This window comes from Ictidomys tridecemlineatus, chromosome 7 (assembly GCF_052094955.1).
Source record: "Ictidomys tridecemlineatus isolate mIctTri1 chromosome 7, mIctTri1.hap1, whole genome shotgun sequence".
NCBI lineage: Eukaryota > Metazoa > Chordata > Mammalia > Rodentia > Sciuridae > Ictidomys > Ictidomys tridecemlineatus.
The window spans coordinates 140,449,622-140,473,730 of record NC_135483.1 but is presented as its reverse complement, the minus strand read 5'-3'; the positions used below and the strand labels follow the sequence as shown (position 1 = coordinate 140,473,730).

Genomic DNA, 24,109 nt, shown 5'->3' with positions numbered 1-24,109 from the left:
TTATGCTATTTGATGGTAGACTGTTGAAACAGCTAGCTTCTGTAATCATAGATGTTCTTTAAATGTGAATTTATCTTTCCTGAGAAATGGATCTTTACATATTTTTGGCAGAGAGACTACTTTATTGACTGATCATACAATATTCCCTTCTGGAGGTAGGTAAAGAGCTAATAGAAATACTTTTCCCTCACAGAAACAGGGGGGCTCACCTAGGACACTAATGGCATACCTGGGAGTAGAACCCTGCAGTCTGGGACTGAGTCTATATGCTATGTTGGTTAGGACTTCCTCTACAAGTTTCCTGTTGTTGGTCTTTCTGTTGTTGTTCTTTGTTTTCCTTTATTTTCTTTTTTGGCCACTTAGTTGTTCCTACTCTTTTCCACAAATTTTCCTTCACCCAGAAATTCTTCACTTCCACAAGTCTCACCATTGTGTTTGTTCACTTATACACAAGGATATTCACTGTACATGATGAGTGTCCTAAAAGCTTCTCTGACTTCACTTAAAGAACTATGCTGGTGAAACTCAGTTATTGAGGAATTTTCCCCTCTCACAATCAGAATATTTGGTCTCAAGTCTATAAGTTGGAAGCAGTGGCTCCTGCTGGGCTGGAATCCTGGAATCAGGATGTCAAGTTGGGCTGATGGTAGGTGGGCTGTGTCACAGGGCTGATGGCTTGTATACCTACAGGAGGAGTTCTCTGGCCACACCGTTGGTACAGCAGCTCCTTCCAGGCTCATTCATGGAACAGGCATGGTGGCAGTCTTGGAGAAGAGTGCCAGCCCCGGTCAGAGGTAATTTTGTACTGCAGAAAGGTGAACAAGACCAGTAGGAAGCTCCCATAAGAACCAGGGGAGGGATGAGGGTGGATGAGATGGGGAGACACAGTGTGGGCTACTGGGGAAATTGAAACCTCTGTTAAGACATATTTACATAAATATATATGCTTCAATGTGTATTTCATCTAGTCCAATCATTATAAGTTACTGATACAGCTAAACTGACTAATGTTATATACATCTGTGAACATTTTTATTTAATCACAGTTGTCACCATTACCTGCCTTCCTGACAAATCATTGTGCTCCTCTCCTTTGAGCAAATGACAAGCTATTTTTGTATCTGGCCCCAATTCCCTTTTCCATGGAATTATCAAACAATCCCTTTTGTAAGCCCATTCTCTGCAGGAAGTGAAAAAGTGGTCTCTTGTTTTCTAGATGTCAGAAAAGGAATGGATTCCTGTTTCTCTTAGCAATGCCAACCTGGTATAAAATACTAGATGGTTATCTTGCTGCCAGTAGATATGACTCTTATATCCCTTTCATCCAGTTTAGAACTGTGGCTACTGAAATAACACTCTAAAGGAGTGCTATTTACAGCTAAAGATCCTTGTTTGCCACTGGAAAGACGGGATTCTCTTTGGGTGCGAAACTTGCTATGCAGTTCCAGTTAGATGTTGTGGATATTTTTGAAATTATTGGTGATAAATCAAGTAAGATAATAACATCAGCTATTTGACTTATTGCCTCACACAAGTATAAGCTTTCCAATTCTGGAGCTTTTATATAATTTTTTTATAAGCATATCCCAGTTTTTTTTTTTTAAAAAGTGATGATTATGAATTGGACTTTAAAACAATAGTTGTACTGATGACTTCTGTGACATTTCTAAATCGGCTTCAGTCAATTGGTAGTATAAATAATTATAAAAGAGAAGTAGAATGCATCTTAAGAGGTAACAAAGTAGATTTAAAATTTTATTAGTCCTACTAACTACAGTTGAAGCCTGTGATATGACTATAAAATAATTAAAAGTACCTGGGGAGTGGTTAATAAACCACAGCATATAATAATGATCATAATAAAATCATATACAAAGCTGTCAAGAGATCACTTTGGGAGAAGTAGGAAATGTCCAAACAAATAACATGGAAAATGATGCTTCTGTAATGAAGAGATTGCTATAAGTAATTTAGGCCATTATTTTAATTGTTTCAAAAATATTATATATCTTATTTAGAGATTACTAGGAAATTTGTAAAATAGGATTTCCAGTTAAAGCTATTTTATAGAGCTATTTTCCAGATATAAATTATACATGGCAAATTAATTTATCAAAAATTTTTTTTGTAATAGGAAAAATTTTCTAGGTAAGTTTTCCTAGTTTGAAGGATTTTGAATATTTTTCATTTTAGATTCTGATATTTTCTCATCATAAAAGGGATTCAGTTTTATCCTCCCTTGCATAAAAATTATCAAGGGAGCAATACATATATTTCTTATCAAATAATTAGATTTTGGGAGTTGTGACCTTTAGAAAAATTTGTTACCGTGAAATAACTTATTCTCTTTAATAATCTATTTCCTGTCCCTGATGGTAACTTAGGATTAAAACAGGGACATTCTACCACAGAGCAACATCCCCAGCCTTTTCTATTTTTTATTTTAAGACAGGGTCTCATTAAATTACCCAGGCTGTCCTTAAACTTTTGATCATCTAACTTTCACCTCCGAAATAACTGAGATTACAAGCCTGTGCCATCATACTTATCTATAACTAATCTTGATTAAATAAATTTAAGTTATTCTATTCAATTTTCAATTAATTTAAATTTTTTTTTAGTTGAACACTTCTTTTGTTAGGTCTTAAAAATAAGCAATTACATTAATTGATTTGGGGATAGAAGCAGCTAATTAATTAAATTGGGATTTTAAAAATATTTGCTGATCTTCCATTAATATTTTTGGTCAAATATTTTTCCGACTCTTATTATTTTAATTATCTTATAAAGTTTAGCATATTTTGCAATATTATGTTTCGTGTAGTTTTAATGATAATTTTTTGTGTTGGTTAGAAACCTGGATCCCATGAATTGCTATGATTTCTTTGCTTTTTAGGAACAAAAGCCCATATAGCATTTCATTTGTGTTTAAGGTGAAAATACTTGACATGATTTGAAAACTCTGAAATACTGTTGCTACTTAGGCAAGAAATGAATCCTGCATTCCATTTGAAAGAAAAAATGAGAATCCCATCTCCCCAGTGACATCCAATGCCTTCTTCCAACTTTGCTGATTGCTGTAATCTACTCAGAGCTGTTACATTGGGTCCAGACTGGTAGGATTTCCAGCTTAGAATTTTTACACTCTCCTACCCCAGTTATAATGCTGTTATTAAGAAAAAAGGGTGTATAAAACAAAGGGAATCCATTCAATCATTTACAGTCTGAGATCAGTATCTTATCCAAAGAATTTGCAAAAATTAGGAAAAATAGCAAAATTGGAGGAGATTATAAAACATTAAACTTGTATTTACTAATTCTCTAGTATAATTGATAGCTATTATGGTAAAACCATTTCACTAATAAAATTGACATTTGAAAATAATTTTGCTCTTAAGACATCAGTAAAATAGGCTTCCTGCTTTCTTAACTTTGTTAATGAGTTTTGTTTTGTTTTTGTTTTTGTTTTTTTCTGGCATGAGCTTCTAAATTAGTCTATCCAGTCTATGCTTGTTAAAGTACCAGTCATTTGTGGATTGACTTTTACAGTAAATGTAAAATTGTGTAGGAAAGTGAATGACATTGCTAGTGCATGAAGACAAGCTGCCAGAGAGTTTTGGTTGTATATTACACAGCGTGACTGGTTCCTATCTAAAAGTTAGTGTACTGTGTTTGGAGCTTTATTTAAAAGTGAATCACTAATTTCACTTATCTTAAAATATTTTAATAGTGCAGACTAATAATCATGGATTTTATGGGGATTTTGAAGCTTTGTGTCAAGACCATATTTTTGACAATATCAGAAGCTTTTAATAAGGTGCTTGCTGCTGAGCTAATGATATGCTTTTGGTAGTATTTCTTATACCTATCTTCAATAGACATATTCAGGCTAGTGTGAATGTAATAATCAAGCCTCAATCAAACCATACTTAGTATGACAAATATTGCATTATACTGTAATTTAGGTATTCATGCTTCTGATAAAGGGCTTAATTTGACTCCTTGAGGAACTGGGAAAACACTATTGATTTTATACTGGAATGTAAAGTAGCAGTCATTTATAGTACAAGATATAAATCACTTCTTAATTAAAATTAAATCAAGAGAAATTAAGAATCTCATGGCCTTATATGTAATGGTACACAATCTTAAGTGTAAAATTATATTTTGTATCAATTGTGTTCCTGTGCATGGATTTCTGGGCACAAAAAATTTTTGCAGTTAATCTTAATAGAAGCAGATGATATTGACTTCTTAATTTTTTTCTGTAGGAACATTGCAGTGGGTTAAACTACTTATTCAAAGTATAATTGATTTATTTTTGTTTTCCCTTTTAAGAAAATGTCAAGGAAATTTTTGGACAGACTATTATTCATCATCATATCCCTTTTAACTGGGACTGTGAGTTTATCCGACTGCATTTTGGGCATAATCGGAAGAAGCATCTTAACTACACAGAGTTCACACAGTTTCTGCAGGTGAGCTTAGCTTTCACAGTTGTTATAAGTATATACTATTCACCTCCTTCCCTTTTTTAAAAATTGTTTAGTACAAAAGCAGACATTTCCATTTCACCCTATTTTTCATTTCCCTCTCATCAGAGACAACTTATTTTAAATCTTAAATCTGTGTTTTTTTTTTTAAAAGTGTATCCTAGGTGGCTCCATTTAATCATATAGTAAACTTGTATTGGAACTTCCGTAATTTCTTACTTTATTTGTTTTGTTTTTGGTATCGGGGATTGAACTCAGGAGGACTCAACCACTGAGCCACATCCCCAGCCCTGTTTTGTATTTTTTTTAGAGACAGAGTCTCACTGGGTTGCTTAGTGCCTCACTTTTGCTGAGGCTGACTTTGAACTTGAGATCCTCCTGTGTCAGCTTCCCAAGCCACTGGGATTACAGTTTGCGCCACCATGTCCATCTTAATTTTCCACTTTTGAGTATATTTTATTGATTCTAACTATGGAAAATTATACTGAAACAGGGTTGCACTAAATTTCTTAAGATTTCACCAAGTTGCTGAGGTTGCCCTAGAACTTGTGATCCTCTTGCCTCAGCCTCCCAGGTTCTTGGGATTACAAGTGTGTGCTGTCACCTCTGGCTGTATAAGGTTTTACAAGTAGTCTAGAAATGATTTAAAGTATATGGGAGCTGGGGTTGTAGTTCAGTGGTAGAGCCCTTGTCTACCATGTGTGAGGCACTAGGTTTGATCATTAGCACCACATAAAAATAAGTTAAAAAAAAAAGTATTGCGTCCATCTACAACTTCAACATTTTTTTTTTAAAGTATATGGGAGGATGTATGTTGGTTGTATGCAAATAATGTGTCATTTATATAAGGAACTTGAGCATTCTTAGATTTGGGTATCCACTGGGGATGGGATCAGGTCCTGGAACCAGTACCCTACAGGTACTATATCTGACTTAAATTATTTGAGTTTCTAGTATGTATTTGTTTAGTTTTCAATATATTAATGTAATATTTTCTCACACTTTGCCCAAATTATTCATGTTTTAATATATGTAAAACATATTAGGTAGTTCTATCAATTTAATCTTGTCGAAGGCCTTCAGAAGCTTGCTTTCTTTCTTTTTTAAATATTTATTCTTAAGTTTTAGGTGCACACAATATCTTTATTTTACATTTATGTGGTGCTGAGGGTCAAACCTGGTGCCTCATGCATGCTAGGCAAGAACTCTACCACCGAGCCACAACCCCAGCCTTTCTTTCTTTTTTAAAAAATAGAATGCTGGGGGATGTGGCTCACTTTGCCTAGCATACACACAAGGCCTTGAATTTAACCCCCATTATTGCAAAAAAAAAAAAAAAAGTCATATAATATAAAATTAGCCCTTTGCCCCTGTTTAAAATTTTTTTAAAAAGTGTGTGATTTAGTGGCTTTAAGTAATATTCAGTGTTTTGCGACCATTACCTTGCTACCTCTATATAGTTCCAAAACATTTTCATTACTCCAAAAGAAACTGCAAAATTCATTTAGCATTCACTTCCTATTCTTGCTTTTCTTTCAACTTCTGGCAACCACCAATCTACTTTTTATTTCTATGGACATACCTGTTTCTGGATATTTCATATAAATGGAATCATGAAACATGATATTTTGAGTCTTTTTTTCACTTACCTTAATATTTTCAAGGATTATCCATTTATAATATCTTTCTGTACTTCCCCTTTTTTAGCAGAATAATATTTCATTTTATGAATGTATGATTTTTTTTTCTGTCTGTTCATCAGTTGATGGACATTTGGATTGTTTCCACCTTGTGACTGTTGTGAACAGTACTCTTGTATATATTCATACAAATATTTGTTCAAATATCTACCAAGGAGTGTAATTGCTGGGTTGTATGATAATTCTATTTAACTTTTTTGTTTTTGTAGTGTTGGGTATCAAACCTGGGGCCTTGTGTGTGCTAGCAAGTGCTCTATCACTGGGCTACTTCTCCAGCCCCTAAAACTTTCTGAAGAACCACCAATTGTTTTCCACAGCAGCTGTACAATTTTTCTGGTGTTTTCTGATCTACTTCATCGTCAGAAGCTGGATTTTGGAACTTTCAGCATAGCTGTTAATCTGTAATCTCCCTTTACCTTCATCCTGGATAATCCATTTGCCTTTCTATTATGTTGAATCTTCTGTTTGCTAGAGATTTTCCTTATCATGGTTTACTTATTTTTGGTGGAATACTTATTTATCAGCTTTCTGAGGAAAGTAAAATAGAACAATTTTAGATAATTTTCATATCTGAAGACCTCTTGCCTCGTCATTAAACTTAAATAGTATGGCTGGATATAGAATTTTAGTAGGAATTTATTTTTCTTATAATTTTTGAAAGCATTTGTTTTCTAATTTGTGATGATGCCACTGAGATGGGCAGTGCCATTCTTTGTTTGTTTGTGGTGCTGGGGCTTGAACCCAGGGCCTTACATATGTTAAGCAAGCGTTTCACCACTGAGCTATACCCCCAGCTCTTCCTATTTTATTTAGAGACAGGGTCTTGTGAAGTTGTTCATGTTTTCTTTTTCTGTTCTCTTTGTCCTTGGGTTTTATTTTGTTTTGTGCCTTTGCTGTGATTTTACTGGAGAATGGAGTTTAAAACATAGTGAAGTATACAAATATAGTCTAATCCAAAGTCATGCTATTTTTGACACTCTTGCTATTTTCAGTTTACCTCATAGTTAGATGAAATGTATTTTCAAGTACATAACATCTTCACCTTTAGAATAGCTTGTTTACTTTGTCCTTTTCTTCCATTCCCCTATCCATCCAACCATCCTTTCAACAAGAAGCAGGATTTATTTATCTTTTATAAACCTACTATGTTGGTTTTACTTCATTGTGGTGAACATAGATTTAACAACTATGCTGTTTAGGGCTGGGGTTGTTGCTCAATGGTAGAGCACTTGCTTAGCACGTGTGGGGCACTGGGTTTGATCTCAGCATTATATAAAAATGAATAAATAAAATAAAGTAAAAAAAACAAAACACTGTGCTGTTTTGTGGGTATTTGTAAAACCCAGTGCTTGTTCTCATCTTGTAAAATACTCAAACTTGAAAGGCTAAAAAGGTTTACACATCTGAAAACTGATTTTTTTTAAAAAAGGAAATGTCTTCCCAACTAACATTTTTTTTTTTTTTGTTCCTCCAAAGATGACTTTCTCTCATTATTTTTCCCTTTGTTTATGGAAGATATCTAATAATATTATACCCCTGTATTTAATTATAGTATGTGAACTGAGAGATTTATATATGGAGCTCCTTTTTATTGTTTATTTAGTTTCTCATTTGAAGTTCTTAATTTTAATTTTTTAATATTTTTCAATTTTGGAAGACTTCAAATATATTTAAATGTAGAGAGGATAGTGTAATGAATTCCTATATATTCATTATCTATCAGCTTTTGACCAGAATTGTTTTATCCATCTCCTCAGTCAGCCTCCTGTAATATCATTTGGAAGTCAGTCCTGCACATACTATAATTTCATCTGTGGTTCTTCAAATATGTATCTTGAAAAGATAGAGTCCTTCAACTGTTGACCTATAGAAAACACAAAATCTATTTTAACATTGTTCTTTCAGTGAACATTCTGTTTTATCTTTATAATAAATGTTCATATTTTCCTTAGTACCACTATTAAAGCTAAGTTATATTCATAGTTGCTACTGGATATCGCTGGGTGGTTAAGATATGCACATGGGGAAAATAAATATTATAACAAAGAAATAAAGAGAAACAAAGGAGAGAGGGAGGGAACATATATGTAAGACAGGGCGTGGATTTTTGTGTGCTCTGAGGCTACTAGGAATGTCTTTGCCATGGCAACCACTTTGAACCAATTTAATAAGACTAAAAATTCCTCTTATTTGAAGGGTGCAGATTGGAATAAGGTGATGGGAAGATGAAGCAAGTTAGGTAGAATGTTTAGAGTGAAAAAAGAAAATAAGAGAAATTTTGTCAAATATCTCTAGTTGTTTATTTTGTATTTTTTGTTCAATATAAGTATCTGCCAGTTGATCCCACTTATATTGCTCTTCCAAGCAAATCCACACATATCTTTTTATTTAGATATTTCTTCAGTATTACTATTTAACTTTTTTTTAAGAGAGAGAGAGAGAATTTTTTTAATATTTATTTTTTATTTTTTGGTGGACACAGCATCTTTATTTTATTTGTATGTGGTGCTGAGGATCGAACCCAGTGCCCCGCCCATGCCAGGCGAGCATGTTACCGCTTGAGCCACATCCCCAGCCTCTACCATTTAACTTTTTAAAGTCAAGACTGTTGAAAAACTTAGTAGGTTTAATGTACGTGTCTCTAGCTCATCACCCTACTAAGGAATTATTTTTTAAAATTTTTTTGTTAAATATCATACACAAACAGAAAACCACATAAAACAAATGTATGCCTTAATGGATTATAAAACAAATACCTGCTAAGGTACTTTTACTATCTTTGAATTACCAATGGGAGATCAAAAAATCCTTAGGAAAATATAGTTAACTAAAAAGAGTGAGACCTTTACCCAAAACTATTTTAAATGTCAGGAAAGATAAAGCAACATTGATTTGAAGGCTTTGATAAATAAGTAGCAATGAAAATTATATTGTCTTATCTTTGAACAATATTTATATATTTAGATATGACTATTAATTTCCAGAGTTGCAGAGAATATAAAAATGGCATCTATGGCACATTATTATGTTGTGCCAACAGGTCTATTTGGATTATATCATGAGTCCCCAGAGCAGAAATGCTCTGATTTTGACTTTTGTATAGAACCCAGGGGATTACTGGCATATTTTGTTGTTTTTATTGATATCACTTATTACAAAGTTTGACTGCATGGTAGTTCAAAAGTTCAGGGAGATTCTGGATTGTTTCATAGTTTGTGAGTAACTGTGCCCCAAACCCTATAGTGTGATAACTGAACACTGCTTATACAGTTTGTTATTCATAATTTTTGCTGTAGAGTTATGAAGTATTGCATTTACTGATTGGTATAGTTTTACACTGAGTTTATTTTTTAAAATGTTTGAATAAATGGTGTTAATTCAGAGAAAACATGTATAATTTTCATTGCAACATTTAAAATTGAAAAACTGAACAGAATGTAAACTCAATACAAGAAGTACTCTTGGATGACAAAGTCTTCAAGTAGGAGATAATAAATTACTGTGTAGTTGAAAGGCTGAAATAAAGCACTGAAAACACTGTACTTACTTTGTTATTTCAGTGATGAAAACTTTGCAAGTATAATTTGAAGTTTCTTTTTTTCCTTTCTGTTATTGCCCAGCTCTGATTCATTCCTTTCCCTAAGGAGTAATATGTAGTATGTTTCTAAGGAAAAAGGTTTTTCTTAAATGAAATTTGAAAGTTTCATAGTAATTTCAGAGCTGTATATTGTTTCTGTAATAAGTGCATGTTTGCAGAAGAATGTTTGTCTTTCCTTTCTAAGACATGTACTTGGGATGTGCTTTAATCTATTTAATACCCTATTTTAAATGTTTTCCTCTAGGAGCTGCAGCTGGAACATGCAAGACAAGCCTTTGCACTGAAAGACAAAACCAAAAGTGGCATGATTTCTGGTCTGGATTTTAGTGATATCATGATTACCATTCGGTCTCACATGCTTACTCCTTTTGTGGAGGAAAACTTAGTTTCAGTAAGTAAAAAGCAAGTACTTTAACTTTATATTTCCTAAAACATTTTGAACTATTGGGTCCCAAATTGCCTCCCTGTACTAATATGACTCAACTATTCAAACTTAATGCTGGGTTGGTAGAAGGTAAATAGGTAGGGGTGTGTGTGTGTGTGTGTGTGTGTGTGTTGGAGATAGAGGTGAAATGATGAGTGGTCTTTCCTCAGATTGTAGTTTTATTCAGAGCTATCATCTTGTTCTCACGTATTTCCAAATTATTTATTTCCATTTATGGAGTCTAGTTCAAGGGAAATGGGAGTTTGTAGACAAGGGTGAGTAGTTACTTCTTCCAGTGAGCATTACCTGTCCCAGACACTGCTGCCTTCTTCTTGACTTCTTTCCACCCTACCAGACTCCCAAGGTCTTGTTATAAGGATGGCTTCTTCCTTTGTCTGCTGAAAGGATCTCCATTGGCCTCTGCATTGTTTTAATAACCATTCCCATGGCAGAAGGTATGGAGGAAATATGTGGCCAGCAGCCTTTGTGGATCACTCCTCTCTGCCCCTTCACCTGTTCATTCAGTGTTGACACATTATGCACAATTTTTTGTTCTGTAGAATTGCAGATTATGTCATCTGGACCAATAGCTAACTCATGTAATCTACTTCCTCGCATAAAATGGTGAAACTTTCTTCTCTTACCCATTTTTTTGTTCATGTGTTGTACTTGCATATAAGTTTTTGATTACTGCTTGTTTTGAAAAGAGGGAAGCCAATGAATGCTTTTGTTGTTTCAGCTGAAGATCATTATCCTGGTTTAGACTGGGGTAGAAAGATCAACTTCTGTTCTTTTTCTTCAATGAATTTGAACATGGAGCATGTCAGTTTCTCCTACATATTTCACCTCCCTGACACCTATCCACACTCCCCTGCCTTTACCTCATACCCCAATTTAAAAAAAAAAAAAATGAAAAAAGGGAGGAAAGAAAGAGGAGACAGGGAAGGAGAGAAGGAAAGATAATCTTAGAGGAAAGGGCTCACTCTATCTTAGGGTGGGGGGAGACCCATTTAATATTTTCCATCTGGGTTAGGTGGATATTATGGCCTCAGTTTACCAAAGGACATTTCTAGTCCTTAGAGGAATATGTTAAAAAATTTGAATCCTGCTTTTGAGTCACTGATATACAAATTCAGGCTAATACAAGTATAATCTAATTTGGGTATGTGAGGGGTGTTGAGAGTGATTTGTTCACCATTACTAGACTGTTCATAATAGGCTTTTGTGATTAAGTTTTGTTACATTGGTATTTCCATAAGCATTTCTTTGAAGTTTTTAAGAATTTGTTATGACTCTAAATAAATGTTTTTTTTCCCATGGTTCTTTGAGTTTTTAATATAGAATGTTTTCAGTCATGTGGCTTACTCTGACTTCTGACTTGGAAACTAGGGTCTTCTGAGTTTTTGTCCAAGTGGAGGGCAGAGGGAGAAATTACTTCCTCACAATGCAGAGGTGATGAAGGCTACCTTGCTCCCTATTGCAGCATGAGGGAGTTTCTTTTATTTCTTTCACTGAAGGAATAATAGCACTTAAATTATCACCAGATTTTTCTGTACGTTTTTTGATATTTTGGGTAGTGTACCTTTTGTGCTATAGATTCAGAGACCAGCACAGACTGTTAAGGATCTCAATTACTACATTGGGCTTAAATTTTTTTAGGAAAGTTGATATATTAAAGTTGTCTTAAAATTTAAAGTTGCTGGGTTACAAAAAAATTAAAGTTATCATATAGTTTTTGTGTATGTGTGTGGAGGAAATAAAAACGAGTTTAAATGCTGTTTCTTGTATTGTACATTGATATTTATTCAGGACTAGCAGGAGTTTTATAGTCAAAGGTCTTGAAATTCTGTTTAAATAACCATTATTCTTGATCTGTGATAATTGTTTTTGTTGTTTCTGACCTTATAGGTAGAACCATGAAGTCCAACTTCCAGATGGTGCTTTCTTCCTTAAAACCTACATTACGTAGACTTCTCTGAGGGCATGAAATGCACTGAGTGTTTCAGTATGATACATTCCTTGTATTTCTGTACTATTTGTTGATCAATTTAATGACAAAGACCCCTTGGATTTTCTTTGAGAAAAATGCGGTGCCCAAAACACACTTCTTGTTTTTGTTTATAAAATTTTTTGTGTTGTTATTTCCTAGGCTGCTGGAGGAAGTATCTCACATCAAGTTAGCTTCTCCTACTTCAATGCATTTAACTCCTTACTGAATAACATGGAACTTGTTCGTAAGATATATAGCACTTTAGCTGGCACAAGGAAAGATATTGAGGTCACAAAGGGTAAGATTTAAAAATATTGACTTGAATCTCAGCATTTTTTTTACTTTTCATCATCTAGGCAAGAGAGTGATCTAAGTTCACCATACTAAAGCCAGATCTAGACAAGTGTGTTACCATGTATGCACATGCTTCACTTTTGCTCCAGAAATCCAGGTGGATTTAATGGAATCCTGAAAAGTGGCTTTGACGGTTTTGAAAAGAACTTTAGCCCAATCTGTCAAATAGGTCATTGGCACTGTGGCAGCTGCTTTTTTGTTATAGGAAGAAGTTGCCATAGAAAGATGAGTAAGCCTACTCCTCTTGGTGTATTGTAATAGGATGTTTTGGGTGACTGGAGAACAGCCTCTTCTTTTATCTTGTAACTCTGGAGACCAAACTGGATAAACAAGATGAAAGAGAGGATTCTAAAGAGATTATTTTATTATTAAAGTTAATTTATCTGTTTTTGCTGTTTCATTCTCTTAACATTTCATCTTTTACTGGCCTTCAGAAACACATAGTTATTCTTATGTAGTTGAATTCAAGTATTTCAGTTTTAGACTTTTTAAATAATACTAAAATTCCTTTAGTGTTCAGATTATTATAGTTGGTTAAGATAGAAATTTGTTATATATGGAGAGTATTTCAAGATTTTAATAGTTTTTTCCTTTCTGTTTCAGAGGAATTTGCCCAGAGTGCCATACGCTATGGACAAGTCACTCCACTAGAAATTGATATTCTATACCAGCTTGCAGACTTATATAATGCTTCAGGGTTAGTAACTATTCCAGTAATTCTTCATGGTATTTACTATAGGGCAGATCTTTTAAAATGTGAAATAGTAGTTTGTTTTCAGTTCATTTTTTTTAATATGTATTTTTTAGTTGTAGATGGACATAATACCCTTATTTTATTTTTATATGGTGATGAAGATCAAATCCAGTGCCTCTCATATGCCAGGCGAACGCTATACCACTGAGTCCCAGCCCTGTTTTCAGTTCATTTTAACAATATTTTATTTAGTATATAAATTCTAAGGAAAAGAAACACACAGATATGAGAAATAGAGGAGGAAAAAGAAGAGAAAAGGTCAAGGGAAGTGGAGGAAGGTAAAAGAAGAACAGTGAGGAGAAGAAACGATAAAAAGGGATGGAAAGGGGAGGAAGAGATGGAACAGGAGAGATGAGAGAAGGGAGTAAAGGATTGAGGGGAATGAGAGAGGAAAATTGGGAAAGGAAAAAATGAGAGAAAAGGGGAAAGAATGGAAAGGAGAAGGAAGAAAAAGATTGATTTAAACTTGGCTCTCTGAAAGTATTATGAATTTCAAGAGATTTGTGGAAATTTTCCTAAGTATGTATATTTATGAAAATAAGCTGAAGTATATGGAGGAGTTTGTAACCTCAAATGGTGTAAATGGTCATTTTACTGAACAGTATATACCATTTTGAATAAATTTTGTGTTGAAGAGTATCATTTTCTTGAAATATATCTGTGACATTATTATCATAGCACCAAAATCAGATGTTTTATAAATTTTAAAAACCCAAAGCACATTGAGGGTATTTACTTTGCAAAGTCCTATGAAAATAGGAAAGAAAAACTCTTTAAATTTTTTTTTTTTTAGTTGTAGATGGACACAATCCTTTATGTTCTTTCTTTCTTTATCTTTGTGTGGTGCTGAGGACTGAACCCAGTGCCTCACATGGGCCAGGCGAGTGCTCTGCTACTGAGCCATAACCCCAGCCCTGAAAAACTCTATGGTATCCAGCAAACCTGTGGAAAGGGAACTTACAGAAATTGTTTTCTCTCGTATGCGGAATATAGAGTAAAACAAAGGAAAGGGGGAGAGAAGAGTAGGATAGCATAAAGAACCAATGAAATACAAATTAATAGACTAGCAAAAGTAATTCTAGTAGAATAGAGAAAGGAGATTGTGAAAGGGGAGGGAAAAGGATGGGGATCATGAACTGAAATCAGTTTCCAAGCATGTATGAGTTTGTTGGGATGAACCCAACTATTCTGTATAACTATAAAACTCTAATAAAAACAATTTTTTAAAAAATTGAATTTTTTTAGTCTCTTCTAATAGTTAAGTATAACGGTATCTGAAAAATGGACTCTAACCCTACAGCTCAAGACTAATGGAAGGTCAATATATAATAAGTGATTTATTTATTATGCTTCATAATGAATTGTTGTACTGGAGAGGATGGTGTTAAATATAGGTATTAGCTGTCTTTGGTGATTGACAAGAAATATCAGGCCATGTCTCATTCATCTGTAATTCACATTTTTAGAGGTTCTGATTGTCCATCATGATATTAAATGCTTTCCCAAAGTATTTCTCAAAACTAGATCTAAAGTGTCTTTTTAGCTAGTTCATGAAATATACATATTTTAAAGTAGATTTTGGGAATAATAGTGCATTTATGGTTCAAAATTCAAAGGATCTAAAAGAATGTACTATTAAAAAAACAACAACAAAAAAGTCTCTCTCTTACCCTTGTGCCCTTCTTTAAAGGCAACCAATATTTGTCAGTTTTGCATCTAAATTTTCTTCCAGGATACTTTGCACCTATTCATTAATAGATATACTGAGAGGGATGTATTGCATATGCACGTGCTGTCAGTGTTTATACTTTGCTTCTGGCAAGAATTATTTCTTCACTGTTAATATCTATCATTAATACAATCCAACATTATTTCTCTGAAGTCTATAGCTTATTCTTATAAACAAAGTCTGAAGAATTTTTTTTTTCCTCACAAGAATTATCTGATCTGTGTGAATAGGGAAATAATTTTGTTTTGTTTTTAAGGAAAGATTCACTTGTTGTGAGCAGTGTGTCACTGTCTAATAATCCTTTCTTTCCCTTTTCTCTTAAGGCGCTTGACCTTAGCAGATATTGAGAGAATAGCCCCATTGGCTGAGGGGGCCTTGCCTTTCAACCTGGCAGAACTTCAGAGACAGGTAGAAATAGTCTGTACTGACATAATATGTACATGACAAACCTAAAGCTTCAGATTGCTGTGAAAATTTAAAGCTTTCTATAGGAGGATTTTACTTAAAGATTACCTTTATTTAATTATTACTCTCATCCTTACAGAATATTTTTATGGCATTATTATGTTTATGTTTTTGTTTTGTTCTTTTAACTTTTTGAGGTAAAGAAAATAAGAATTCAAACATAGATAGGATCGGGCTGCTTTCCATTAGAATTAGCATTCTTTTCACTTCATTTGTCTAGTCATCTTTAAAGATTAGTGTTAGGTTCATTTTGTATTTCTCAAATTAATCACTTACTGGAATCATGCCTTATAGATTACAATAAGAAAAAAGGAAATGTACCTAATTAATGAACCAGAAAGAAAACCTTGACTATTATTACATTTTTAGTAATACAAGTTTTTAATGTTAAGGATAATTCAAAAATAGCTTCTGCATCCTATAAAGTTAATATAGTTCTACTTCTGATTTTACAAATAACTATCTTGGTGGGGGGAAAAAAAAGCACATGAAATGACCTTGAAGAGTAGAATAGAACAGTTTTTAATAAATCTTGTTTTAAACGGAAACCTCTACTTCTGTAGCCCTTAGAGGAAGATTCAGTTGTAGCCAAAGATCCTGTGGGTTGGTGTGGGGGTGAGGGTCAGGAGGGCCATCCTTGTCTTCCTGAGATTTCCTTGCTGTGGCCCAGATGGGACCTGTGGCCCTTGTACTTCTTTAGGAGACTGCTGTGCCACCCTAGGCTAGGAGTTGGGGAGGGTTTCTGAGGAATGGAATGACAGGAGTTGGGGGAAGCAGGTAGGTAAGAAGAAAAGACCTATGCCTACTTTTCTTTATTTTGCCACATTGATGAGTAGCCAGGGATGGGCTTACCTGATTCACCTTCACCAAATAGGTAAGTAAGGGATCAAGGCATTTAAGTATGGTTTCTTTGGGGAAGATTTGGTGGAAAATTTTTCCTTTTATTTGAGCTCCATGGAATGATATTCTGCTTCTGAAATTAGGATTTCCATGTCCACTTTATATAATGAATAAGAACTTTTGTGGTCAGTTGAAGCAAACTGAAAATGGAAAAAAAAGCTTTTATATCTACATTTTATGGTAATACTTTAGTTGTGTGCTTGGTATATAATAAAGCTTCCTACAGATTAAAATGAATGTGTAGCTCATTACAGTTTAGCTTCTTTTGTACTAAGAAAGTCCTGATGTCATCAAAATTTATTTCCATCTCGAGTTATCAGATTCTTAAAAATAGATGGATTTATTCAAATTCAGTGATTTTTTAAAATAAAATTTTATAAAATTATAAAAAGTTTGAGACATTGAAATATTTAAAGAGTTCTGTATTCAATTTTATATTTTGTATACATTTGTGAAAATTTGCTCTTGGATTTTGAAAAAACTTTATTTGGAAGGAGCTATTTTATGGTGTAATATGTCTATTATTGCAGTCTTTGGAGGTGTCCCTTATTTTTGTAATTGGGGAATATTTCATTTAGCTTATTAAAAACAATATAAACTGAGTTTAAAAGTTTCAACTCATTTCCTCCTTCATTGACTTTTTCTTTAAAAAAATGTGTATTTTTTAGTTGTAGATGGTTACGATATCTTTAATTTTTTAAAAATAATTTTTAGTTGTAGATGGACACAATATCTATATTTTTATTTATTTTTATGTGGTGCTGAGGATCGAACCCACAGCCTCATTCATGCGAGGCAAAAGCTCCACCACAGCTACAATCCAGCCCAATATCTTTGCTTTTTATGTGGTGCTGAGGATGGAACCCAGTGACTCATGTGTGTGCTAGGTGAACGATCTACCACTGAGCCACAATTCCAGCCCTTCATTGGCTTTTCTGCTGCTCATGCCCTTTACTCACCTCTTTTGCTCCCAGCAGTTTCCTTAGAAGCCAAAACTGAAACTTGTTTTGTATCCTTTATAATTCTTTGTCCTTAGGAAGATGATGAAATCCTGCTCCTAGTATGTATTTTCTTCAAGGCAGATACAAGATGCCTTCAATGGCAGTGCTGATTTGATGCTTTTAATGCTGACATGCGTGGCTTCAAGGAGTTTTTTTAGATGCTTAGGTAATAAGCACCACTGCTTTCTTCTTTTCTGGTTCTCTAGAGAGGTAGTGCTTCTTTGCCTTTTCCCTAAACCTGGGATGATATAGGGTTCTGGAATCTCTGTAGAGCAGATAGAATTCTTGGGTATTCTTGCATTGTTCCTCATGGGAAGAATCTCAGAGCCTGCATTTTTTGTTTTTCCTCTTGTATCTCACATAAATTAGGTAGTCTTACTATTGAAGGTTTATGTATAAAGAAATAAAAATTAAGATTTTAGGGCTGGGCTGAGATTTTAGCTCAGCGGTAGAGCTCTTGCCTGGCACAGATGGGACCCAGGTTCCATCCTCGGCACCACATAAAAATAAAGGCATTGTGTTGTGTCCATCTACATCTAAAAAAAAAAAAAAAAAAAAAAAAGATTTTAGAGCTGGGGTTGTGGCTCAGCAGTAGAGTGCTTGCCTCGCACGTGTGAGACCCTGGGTTCACGATCATCAGCACCACATACAAAAATAAACAAGTGTAATAAAGGTGTTGTGTCCAACTACAACTAAAAAATAAACATTAAAAAATTAAGATTTTAAATGTTTTTTCCATTTAAATTATTATAAAATTACCCAGGAAATTAAAATGCAATAAAAGACATAAATAAATATCACAATTTTATAGAAATAGATTTATGATGATTTTAAGAAGGATTGAGGATATTTGAACCAGCAGAGGCTCTGGTTCAAATCCCAGCACCAATTAAAAAAAAAAAAAAAAAAGAATTCAAATGAATGTCCATTTATGTCTGTTGTGAAATCTGACCTTTACTATCTTTAGGATCTGGTACAAAGTTTTTCAAATATTTCCAAGAATCCTTTAAGCTCCTGTATTCTGTGAAATGTTATGAGTCAATGGATTTTATTTTCAGAATTCAAAATTCACCCTTCTTTGTAGCATTTAACACTTTGTAAGGAATACATGATAGGACTCAAGTAGAATAATGTAAAAACATGGCTAAGTTCTTAAACAACCCAGGTAATAGTCTCTTGTGTTTTCAGGGTTTTTTTGGGGGAGGGGATGTTACCACGGATTAAACTCGGGAGCACTCCACCACTGAGCTACATCTCCAACCCTATTTTGTATTTTATTTACAGACAGGGTCTCACTGAGTTGCTTAGAGCCTCGCCTTTGCTGAGGCTGGCTTTGAACTCGTGATCCTCCTGCCTCAGCCTCCCAAGCTGCTGGGATTATAAGCATGGCCACCATGACCAGAGAATTTTCAGTCTTGAAGAAAACTTTCTTCTGTTTACATATTTCAGATTTATAAGAAATTCTAAGACATTCATGTTAACTAGTGTGTAACAATTTTGAGATCATGCTTTAGTGATTAAATGTTAACTGACAAAAAAAAATGTTAACTGACATGATCTTGTCCTAATTCTCATTTATTTTCCACCTTTATAGGATGAGGTACATTTAATAAAAACAAGAAAAGAGTTTTTTTTTAAATAAATGAGGTCTCAAAATGAGGTCTTATTCCCTATCATACATGTATGCTTAGGGAGCCAGTTAAAAATCATATAAGATTCTCAACTCTTGTTTTGCTTTGAAAAACACTTAATTAACCTTGTTAAATACCAGCCTTCATGATCATAATCGTAACCTTCAGGTAAAGAGTGCCTTTTCCTTTGGCCCATTTGATCACAGTAGGTGATCATCTTATTGCTGAATATTTTCTTTCAGCCTAAATGCTAAAAATTCAGTACATAGTCATTAATAGGGATGACAGCTGTAGTAGCATTCTGCTTATGAATATTCATGATGCGAAATCTATAGCATTAATTATATTAATTTACATAACTGAATGCAAGTGAACCATAAGTTATACTAATAAACTTAGCCTTAAGAAAAAATTCTTGGTTACCATATACTGTATGTTTTCTTATAAATGTTATTTAATAGGGATGAAGGTGACATTTTGGTCAAAAGGCATTTGGGTATTTATGGTTTGAGATATTTTAGTTAAGAATTAAAGCACAGTATAATTCCTCAGTTTTGATAGGATTTTTTAGGGTTTATAGAAACATTCTTTGAAAGGAGAGGGAAAAGAAAAGTATATGTGGTTGAATACAAGAGAAACCTTTTATATGAATAATGGAATTAGTGGTTGTTTAGGATCATAGCCTTTTTATTTATGAATTTTAACTTTGTATTTTTTTGAGAGAACACATGATTGAAAATAAAATCTATGAGAGTGAGATTTCTCTTCATCTAAATTTGTGTTGAAGAAACTCCAGTTTTGGAGTTTTGGAAGAAAAAGTTTTATATGAATGTTTTTGGGGGTTATTTTTGTACTGGGAATAAAACCCAGGGCCCTTTACATACTTGCCAAGCTCTCTACCATTGACATACGCATACTTTTAAGTTACAAATATGCTGTGTGTTTAATATATAACATAACAGCTATATTGATTTTAAAAGGTTGTTAAATTTAAGGCAAAATGCCTGCCTTGGTATGTTTGGGCTGCCATAACTAACTAATATGGACTGAGTAGTTTAGACAACAAAGTTAATTTTTCATAGTGGCTAGGAAGTCAAAGTCGCCATTTAATTCTGTTCAATTCCTGTTGAGGACTGTTTTCTTGGTTTGCAGATGGCAGTGTTCTCATTATATCTTCTTTATGGCGGGGGCCCTGGGGTGGGGAGGGCAGAGAGAGAGAGAGAGGAGAGAGAGAGAGAAAGAGAAAGAGTGAGAGTGTGTGTGTGCGCGAGTGCGCCTGCATGTGCACTAGTTGTTTCTTTTTATAAGGGCGCAAATCTTATCATGAGGTCTTCACTCTCATGATCTAATTTTCTCCCAAAGTTTTCATCTCTCTCTTACTCCGGGGTTTAGGGTTTCAATACATGAATTTTGGAGGGACACTTAAGGATACTCTAAGTTGAATTTATATGTGATGTTAAATATCATTACTTTGAAGGAATGGATCTTGTTTGTTTTTAATTCTTGTCTTTGAAACAAAGTATCAGAATTAGTTGGTTAGACTCACTGTATACAAAATGTTCCATCAACATTTGAGAAAGCTGGGCATTGTGTGGAACACCTATAATCCCAGCTACTCTGGAGGTGGAAGCAAGAGGAGAGCCAGGTGGATGCCAGCCTCGGTAACTTAGACTTTGTCTCAAAATTTAAATTAAAATAAAAAGGATGTAGTTAAGTGATAATACCCTGTATTCAATCCCCAACACCCCCCCCCCACTTTAAAAAACTAAATGAAGTATGCTAAAGCATTACCAAAAACGTTTTGGCATTAATAAATGAAAAATAAAATTATTTTAAAATATTTCAGTTTCTCATTTTAATCATTTCTATTTTTGTATGTGTTTAAAATGTGTATTTTATATAATTTATAATGTATATTACTTAGATTTATGTGTATATAAATAATATAGTAGAGAGTATCTGAACTTTTTATTATGGTTTTTCATCAAATTATATATTTGTTGATGGTGCTAGGATTCAAACCCAGAATTGAACATGCTAGGTAAGCACTCTATCACTTCTATCACTGAACTATATCCATAGCTCCTTATATTTTTATAAAAAGCTCATTTCAAGCTAACATTTTTCGAGTTTTCTTTATGAGAAAGTGAATATTCCTTGTTTCCTATGTAGAATAGCAGATTATTTTCATAAAATATTAAAGAATAAGACTGAGGGCTGGGGTTGTGGCTTAGTGGTAGAGGGCTTGCCTAGCATGTGTGAGGCACTGGGTTTGATTCTCAGCACCACATGTAAATAAATTAATAAAGTTTCATTGACAAATTTTTTTTTCTTATTTTTTTTTCTTTTCATTGACAAATTTAAAAAATATTTTTTAAAAAAGAATAAGACTGACACACTGATATAGACAAATTATTTCAGGTCTTTTATGTTATAGGATACCTGTGAAATAGTATTCTGAATTACATAGGATTTTTTCCTTTATTTTCATAGATTTTGTTAGAATTGAATATGATTAGGACAGTAGTCTTTACAGATATTAGATTATGATCAATATTCTGCTTTAGGAATCAAGGTAATTTTTTATGCATTTGAGAAAGTTTTAAAATTTTAAGTTAGAGGGGGAAAAATTTGAAACTTGAAATGTGGCCTGGCACATTGGCATAAGCCTAAAATCCCAGAGGTTGAGGTAGGAGGATTGTAAGTTCAGAGCCAGCCTCAGCAACTTAGCAAGGCCCTGAGCAACTCAGCAAGGTCGTGTCTTTAAATAAAATACAATAAGAGCTGGGGATGTGACTTCAATTCTTGGTACCAAAAAGAAAAAAAAAAAAAAAACCCTGAAATGTTTATTTACCTAGGAGATTCACTTCTAGAGATTAATGGTGTATTCCCCAATAGTAGCCAATAAATGAGGCATTAATAGGCTTGTAAACAGATAGGAGGAAAAAAGCTGTGTATTTTGCCAGATATATATATATTTTTAATAAGATCATAAATCTATTCTTACTCAGTTTCACTGACTGCTTAACTGGAGTCTATAAGGCTGCTACCGGAGACTCTAGATATGTTTTTTAAATGTTAATAATAGAAGTATTTTTAGTTTTTAATTTTTTATAGTTTTTTATTACATAGTATCTTTATTTTGATATAGAAATTTTAATAACCAAATGATATAAATAATTGTATGCACCAGTAATTATATCTGGGGCTCTTTCTTTTTTCTTTTTTTTAATTGGTTCTTTTTAGTTACATATGGCAGTAGAGTTTATTTTGATATAATTATACAAGCGCGGAATATATCATATTCTAATTAGGATTCCATTCTTGTGGATGTACATGATGGTGGAATTCACTATGATGTTTTCATGTATGTGTATAGGAAATTATTTCAGATTCATTTCACTTTCTTTCCTTTTGAAGTATTTTTTAAAAACTTTTTTTTACCATTTTTGACTACATGAATATCTTATTTTTTTTCAAAGATGTTACCTCATTAACCATATTGCTTTTACTTTTGTTTTTTTATCTTGAAATAGACAAATTCTTGCTTTTTTTCATTTGCTGTACATTTTTCCAAAATTTTTTACATGTTTTCTTCTTCCCTACAGCAATCTCCTGGGTTAGGCAGGCCTGTCTGGCTCCAGATTGCCGAGTCCGCTTACAGATTTACTCTGGGCTCAGTTGCTGGAGGTGAGTGACATGTCTGTGTGCTGTTTCAGGCTTGTGTTAATGTAATATTATCTCACTAGACTGGGGCAGATCAGCAAAGGTGCAGTTCATTGTTCCCAGAGGTCAGGACTGCAGGGCTTTCTGAAGTGTTCTTTATTTTTGCCTATGATCAGAGGACTTGTCATAACATGACTGTGGCCCCTCTGGCTCCAGTCTGTCTTCAGAATAAAACCTCTCTCTGTATTGATGTGAAAGTCTGAGATGCAGTGCTATACTCACCTTAATTATACTGGTGAAGGCCAGTATGAAAAAAATGGAGAATAAGACCAAATTTATGGCATAGGGGCAGGTAGGAAATCAAGATTTGTGATATAAACTCAGAACCTCATGAAACAAAACAACCTCTCAAAGTGATTTCACTTTTGCTTTTATGTTTATATTTTTTTCTTTCTTTTTTCACTGGCTTAAAACTATCTAGACTTACAGTTTATTTGCTAAAAGGAATCTCCCTTCCCTTCCTTGCTCCCAGCAGAAATTTAAAGAGTTTGTTTTTGCTGAATACTCTGCAAAGAAAATGTGTAGTCACTTTGTTGAAGGAGTCTAGCAGGTGTGATTAAAATGTTTATGATTTTTCAAAACAAGCCTGAACTTATGAGACTAGTATTTTTTTTTTCAGTCTTAGTTTTAGAAGTCATAAAGCATGTTTGGGTTTCAAATGTCAAAAATACAATACTATGGCTCATGTAATAAATATTTCAGTTCCTGACAAATTCTAAAGCATGGCCTTATTTTTTAAAAAATCAAATTCTATATGTAGGGATAGTATTGTGTTGAAATTTGTTTCCAATATTATGGTTATAACTAAGATTAATTTACCAAAATGCTTTAGTATACTTGATTTTAAAAGTACAGCCACTTGGTTTGCATATATAGTCATTTTATAATTATTAAGATGTAGGACTAGGGTTGTGGCTGAGTGACAGAGTGCTTGCCTCGCATATGTGAGGCACTGGATTTGGTCCTTAGCACCACATAAAAATAAACAAACAAAATAAAGATATTGTGTCCATGTATAATTAAAAATATTTTTAAAAAGATGTAACTGCAGTAATAGCATTTAATGGAAAAATATAAAGAATTGTTATACATAATATTTTAATGTTTTTGTGGGAAATTGAGTGTGAATTATTTGATAGTGGTGATGACTTGATAATCTACTTTTCAACTTATGAAGCTAAGATATCAAAGATCATTCTTGACAGTTGTTCTCTGAAGCAGTTCTTTTTATTGCCTCCAGTGGTTGTTAGTCTGCCATCCTTGGCTATGTATGGGAGAAGGAAATAATAATAAGTCTCTTTTATAAGAATAGATCTTATATTTTATATCCTCACCCTTTCAGAT

General features: G+C 33.6%; 1 protein-coding gene across 2 annotated transcripts in view; it reads left to right on the top strand.

Moving 5' to 3' along the window:
- Positions 1-24,109, top strand: part of Slc25a12 (solute carrier family 25 member 12) — a 169,673-nt gene that overhangs the window by 119,847 nt on the left and 25,717 nt on the right. For both annotated transcript variants that reach the window (XM_040294471.2, XM_005324590.4), the window contains exons 5-10: positions 4,339-4,478; positions 10,036-10,182; positions 12,365-12,503; positions 13,163-13,256; positions 15,366-15,450; positions 22,648-22,729. In XM_040294471.2, the coding sequence (XP_040150405.2) occupies positions 4,339-4,478; positions 10,036-10,182; positions 12,365-12,503; positions 13,163-13,256; positions 15,366-15,450; positions 22,648-22,729 (687 nt within the window). The remainder of the gene's footprint in view (positions 1-4,338; positions 4,479-10,035; positions 10,183-12,364; positions 12,504-13,162; positions 13,257-15,365; positions 15,451-22,647; positions 22,730-24,109) is intronic.